At 38.6% G+C, this 6,311-nt stretch overlaps 1 protein-coding gene across 1 annotated transcript in view; it reads left to right on the plus strand.

Moving 5' to 3' along the window:
- Positions 1–5,575, plus strand: part of LOC106936069 (N-terminal EF-hand calcium-binding protein 2-like) — a 79,239-nt gene extending 73,664 nt beyond the window's left edge. Inside the window, exon 9 of the mRNA XM_015016855.1 lies at positions 5,102–5,575. Coding sequence (XP_014872341.1) covers positions 5,102–5,182 — 81 coding nt within the window. The 3' untranslated portion in view covers positions 5,183–5,575. The remainder of the gene's footprint in view (positions 1–5,101) is intronic.
- The last annotated feature ends 736 nt before the right edge of the window (positions 5,576–6,311 follow it).

Here is a 6,311-nt window from a genome sequence, read left to right on the forward strand (position 1 = left end):
TGGAGCTTGCTGGACCGTTGTTGATATCCAGAAACGTCTTCTCCAGCAGAGTCTTTAACTACATGGTTCTTTATGATGCAGCTGTTTTTCAGTTGCAATCTATTTAGCTGCAGCTTGCTGCATGCCAGGTCATTTTGTGATAAATGCTGAATGCTTTTCTTTGGAGGTGCTGATTGCAAACACAAGAACACAGAGCTTTTAAGTGCATTACTTTAATAGCGTTCTAATTTAGTCTGGTATAATTTGACTGATATGACTTTTTAGAACAGAACTTTCACAGCTTAACCTGCAAATATAGACATGTTTTTAGCTTTAAACTAAGCTTAAATAAAAGGCTCTTTTCAATGAATTAATGTCCTTCTAATCAATTCACAAAGTTGGCAAAACAACGTATCAGCAAAAGAAGTTTTGGCCATGACTATACAGTTGTGGCAATAAAACATTATCCATTTGTCAAGTTGAACTTATTTGTGTGCATAAAACATTACTCATGCCCATATGGCAATCTGGCCTCCAGCCTTTGCCTTGAGCTGCAAAGATTTAGAAGCATTTCTGCTGACCGTGTGAATGTTTGTCATTTTGCTACGATTATGAGAGACTGGGTATCATACTAATGATCTCCAATAATAAATTCAGGAATGTGCATACATTAAAAGTGGCTACAGACCACATGAAGCAGTAGCTTCATGGGCTTAAATCTATTTATTGTTATGCATGTTTATTTCGCGTTTCAGGCATGTTTGTGCAGTACCGACACTTCAAGCTGACAGAGGATGCATTAGAAACGAGGCCCTTTCTTGTTTGAATGGTGCCTTGTATGAGCCCCTCCTTCTGCAATCAAAAATGCAGAAAATCATATAGATTATGAAGCAGGCTAAAATGCAGTGCAGTCCTATACAAATCATGTCTCAGAAAACATTTTTCAGGCTCAATAGACAGATATTTATAAGAGCAACTACCCACATGACTCATTTCAAAAACTGCGACTGATTAAAACTGTAACCAAATGCTTTAAAGAATATGTGGCGACTGCAAGTAACACTACAAGCTGGATAAATAGCTTTACATGAGGCTCATCAGACATATGATCTAACTCCAGTATTTTAGCTTTAATTTTGTAAAGATGTTATTTTTCAACAGATAATTAACAACTACAATTATTAAGATGACTGACACCTGTTCTATGTGGTAAAACTCATATTTTCACAACTGTGTTTTAATGTTTCAGTTTTATACATTTTTACCTAAAGGATTTGTTGCAATATGCATGTTTTTTTTTCTTCGCATAATATGAAATAGCTGTGTCCAATGCAGCAATTTTCTCTTTTGCTTTGATGTTCTGTTTGATATGTTACTGTTAAAGGCCTTATTTTGTAGTAAATACAGTATCTTTACTTATTCATCTTAGAGTTGCCGTGTGATGTCGATGGAGACTAGATGCTGTGATGAAGCTAAACATAAAGAAATATTTCACTAATAAAGAAAAGACAATAGCTGGGTGAACAATAGGTACAAAAAGTCCCTATTGTTCACTCAGCAGGCTCAAGATCATCAAATCCCAGGGCAGATGTGTTTGCATTATGAAAGACGACTATGTCATCAGCATAAAGATGAAGAGATGCATTAGTGACATCCTTATCTACATTATAAAGTAGCTCTCCACAATATTAACAAAACACGACACGTCATTGCTGTTGCTGAACATTGTGGTGCCTGTCTTGGTTGCAGTAGGATGCAGTGGACACCACACATCAGCGCAAACCTTTTGTTCCAATGAAATGCAGAACTTCAGAGCGAGGCAGTGCTGCTTTGAGCTGAATGATGCTCAGAGCACCATGCGTCTTACCTAAGTTTAAATAACCGTAATTTGGGCACGGCTATCAAAAATCAAATCAAAGTGAATCTGATTCAAGGTGAAGCTGTACGGAAAGCTTCACCTCTATAATGTCTTTGTAATAGTGCCTTACAACAAAACAATTGAAATCATGCAGAACACAAATTCACTGGACAGTCAAGTGGACAAATTGATTCTCTTTCATCATTTGATAGCATCTTACTTGCAGAAGCGACTTCTATTTTCTGGATCAATCTATCATTCCATATTAGATGAGTTCAGAAAGTGAATCACTTTAAGAAACTTTAAAGACCCATTTTTATCAAGTCAGTCTGTTGAGTTCCTTTGTTTTCAATGTTCATTTTTTTGCACACATTTGTAATTACATCTTGTGTGCTTGTTAAGCACTTTAGTCCAGCTCCACTGTAACATTAATAGTTCAGTCCATCCAATGACATTGTTTCATGAGCTGTAAGATTAATTGTTTACATCCATATTTCACTTCTAGAGGGGTTTGTGTGTAGCCATAACATTTCTGCTGCTCATTCAGAGTAAATTAAGTAAATTTGGTTAATTGTTATTTCAGCTCTAATGAGACTAAATTGTAATGTTGCATATTTCTTTTAAACACTGCAACGCCTTATTAAACTCATGTGCTTGCCAAGCTTCTGCACTTTGAGTTTTATTTGCACAAAAATTATGAAAGCAAAATTGGAGCACCCTGGCCGCATGCAGAAGAAAGCAGATCAGGATGAGAAGAGAGAAGGTGTGGAGATGGTTAATGAGTGGGTGAATAAATTATGATTATTTTTTTTTGTATTAAGAGGGAAAGATGAGGGGAGGAGGAGTTCCAAAAAAAGAAATGTACTTAACTATTTCCCTTTCGTCTTTTTCCTGAGACACGTCCACAATTCAGGACACCAACTCATCTTCATCATTGTCCACCCTTACATCCTTCATCCCCTTCTCTTTTTTTCAGTACTGAGCCTTTTAAGCCTAATGGATCCTCAGCGCACTCGGCTCGCTTCGCAAAAGGAAGCAGCTATGACAGAAAGAGCAAAGAATAACAAAACACATTATGCTGCCCAGGGGGAGCATGGGGATGAAGATCTGGAAGAGGAAGAGAACATGTTTCCTCACTCCCTTGTTAGAATAAGCCTTCAGCCTTAAGCCCAACTGTGATTTCGTACAACAAATGACTCGGGTTTAAATAAAACAATTTCCCGCAGTCCAGTGACCTCAATTTTGGCAGCAGGGATTGAAACACCTTTAAAGAGATGTTCTTTAATCACTTGTGGCCCCCAAGGCTCCAGAGAGCCCATTACTCCTACCTGGTTGTGTCTGAAGTGACTGTGGCTTGAAGAAAAAAATATTTTTACAGTTGATTAAACTCAGTTAGGGTCTGTTTTTATTTTTATTTTTTTAACACACATACAGCAAAATAAACTATTTTATTTGTGTTTGTGCTCTACTCTCAAAATGAAGTAAACACATTAGTGAGGATTAAATTCAAACACTTGCTTCAAAATTGATCAACTAGCACAATTCATAGTAACTGATAACTAAGTCACATAAAATTAATTAAAATTATAATGGAAATGTCATTAAAGGAGAAACGCTGACTCGGTTCCAATGTCGACGGCAGTATAAATTGTACAGGCATATCAGTCTTTCACCAAACCTTCATTGTTTGACATTGTGCTTTTACAATAATAAGAGATCCGAGACAAAACACACATCTGTTGGATTATATTTACAGAGAGAAAAGTGCTGCAGAAAGGATGTGAGAGTAAAGTAAGGTTTCACAAAGGCATCATAAAAGTGTCTTTGTCCTGCTGCTCATGCAACTGCTTCCAGCTCGGATCTTCGTATTGACACTGTGCAGGTGTCTGGAAGAGGAAATGATAATATCACACTGTGTCAGAGAGAATCACGAATTGTTTACCGAATGAATAATCACCCAGCCACACACTGAGTGACGTTATATCTGGCAGGATGAAAATAGTGCCCTGCATTGGCACCGCTGCTCTGATAACACGCTGGAAATCCGGTTACCTGCTAAAAAGGTAAATTCATGCTGCCTCTGTTGCTGGGTGTCGCTCTCAGATTCTCCAGCTGTCTTCCGTGTTCTCAGTTTGCAAACTATTATTATTTATTGCTCTCCGGGTGGTGCAAACAGGAAAATGTTTGTTTTTTTGGGGGGTTTTTGTAGCAGCACCAGAGCCTTGGTTTTACAGGGGTTTAGTGAAGCATGTATGAAAGGATACAATAGGCTGAACACTGAGAAGCAATTTATTTCCAACAAAAGAAAAAGCTGTGTGCATGCTTCCCTGATAAGTTCCCAATAAAGAAAGCTCAACTTTGTGCAATGAGAAAAATCAATCTGTAAGAAAGTGAAACATCTGGAATAGGCACAAGAGGATCCTCAAAGTAGGCAGGCATGATGCTGCTGGTTGACTCCATGTTGTGTGGGTCGTCTGACGCACCCATTGGTTCAAATGCCGAGTCACTGTGGGATCTGTGCACCCCACTGGACAGTCTGAGCTATTTTCAATGTTCCTCACATGCAACATATTCTGTTTAAAGGTGAGGCTAATCTTTTATGCGCTGAACAACCACCAGCACAAAGCACTTTCTATTTGAGTCCAGCTGTGACCGGGCTGTCACATTAAGCCTGACTTCATAATCTCTTAACTGTGTGTGTGGGTGTGTGTGTGTGTTTTAAGCACCAGACCCCATTTCTTTACCTTTACCTCCTGTGTTGGGTAAAAATCAGTCACCCTTTGAGGAGCCCTGCCCAAACTACATTTTTCATCTGTCACCTCAGTAATGGCAACCTTACTGGCTCAAACTGGTTTATGTAACTTTTGAGTCACTGAGCGTCAAAGCGGAGGAGAGTCGTGGAGATCAATTTTTTTTTTTTTTTGTCGTCTTTGCACACAGTCATTGTGCCGTCAGACCACCTGGCTCTGCTGTCGTCTCAGTCGTTAGCACGGTAGTTTTATTCAGGCCTTAAATCGTTAACCTTTCCAAAACATTTTGTGTAAAAATTTCAATTTTAGAAGTAAATTTCTTGTCATGTTTTGCTCCATCCACCTTTCTTGGAGAAAAAAATAATAATCTAAAAACGTTGTCTCCCTCTGTTGTGCCTGCTTCTGCTCTCATCCTGTGCACCGACACCTCTTGTGCTTTTAGCTGCTGCTGCTGTAGTTGCCCCTGTTGATTGACGTGTTGCTGCTCTTGTTGTTGTTGTGTTTCTGCTTACAGACAGTCTCGTTTGATCTGCACCAGAGGCTAACAGATACAGATGGCACCCCGAGCGCAGTAAGTAAGCCAAACATTGAATGAATACATCCTGCGCCGCACGCAGCCTCCGGTCCAGCATCGCTTACTGCCGCCTGTAGGGCGCTGAACTAACGGCGATCTCAGCGAGTGCATCATGGATGGGTTCTCCTTTATTTCCCTGGAAACATATGTGGTCTGAAATTGTTTTCTTGGCTTTAGTAATTTATAAGAACCAAGTAAGAAAGTCTCTCATCTTCTTAAAGCGATGTTTAAAAACCATAAAGAGGTCCTCTTCTTCTACTATATGCCAGTGTCACATAATATTACAGAATAATGCATTAGAGTTTGAGGTTCTAATGCAAAAATATGTGGAAAAAGTTTGAGTTATAAATACTGTTGTGACTACAAGTTTAAAATGTATTGTTTTCAGTTGATTTGCTTACTAAAAAAAACAATTAAAAATAGGAGAAAAGCAGGAACAGCTTGGATGCATCTGACATCCGAGTGGAGCAAACGCTGAAGGAGATTTGTCGCATATTTTAAATACTTGCAAATGATCTGCTTATCTTTATAAGACAAGCTCGGTGATCTTGCAAACTCTGGTTAAAAAAGCACTTTTTGCAGAGCAACAGATGAATCATTGAGACACTTTTCTCAGTGAGTCAGGATAATTACATTCTTAGAGGATCCACCAATAAAACCCAAGGGAGACAAATGTGAAGCTTTGTTCATTTTGATGTTGTCTTAGAAATGTCAAACAGGAAACAGAGACGTTCACAAGCTGGGCATCGGGTTCACCGATTTAAAAACGTTTGTTCGTTTTGTCGGCCAGCACCTTTAACGTCCGTCATTACCAACAACCGCTGTTTTCGGCTCTGACTGTTTGGAGTGCAATAATCAGTCATGCAGGCCTGTAATCTATAATCATCTTTATTAAACTGGGAGAAGATAATCACTGTTTTGTTGCATCATTACACAAACTAACAGCAAAGTGCTGTGGCTGCACCAGACAGAGTGAAATTAGAGCAGGTTGAAACAAACCAATCCCTCCTTTTCATTTTAGAAATTAATCATAGTGGTTACATACAAACTGAATTATGTTTCATTGAAGAAAGCTCTAAAAATAACAATGATTCGTGGTAATGACTTTTTTTTTTTTTTTTTTTTTAATTAAGCCACAACCTGTTTCTGG

This window comes from Poecilia latipinna, unplaced genomic scaffold, assembly GCF_001443285.1.
Source record: "Poecilia latipinna isolate Pla-1442-1.1 unplaced genomic scaffold, P_latipinna-1.0 Scaffold2072, whole genome shotgun sequence".
NCBI lineage: Eukaryota > Metazoa > Chordata > Actinopteri > Cyprinodontiformes > Poeciliidae > Poecilia > Poecilia latipinna.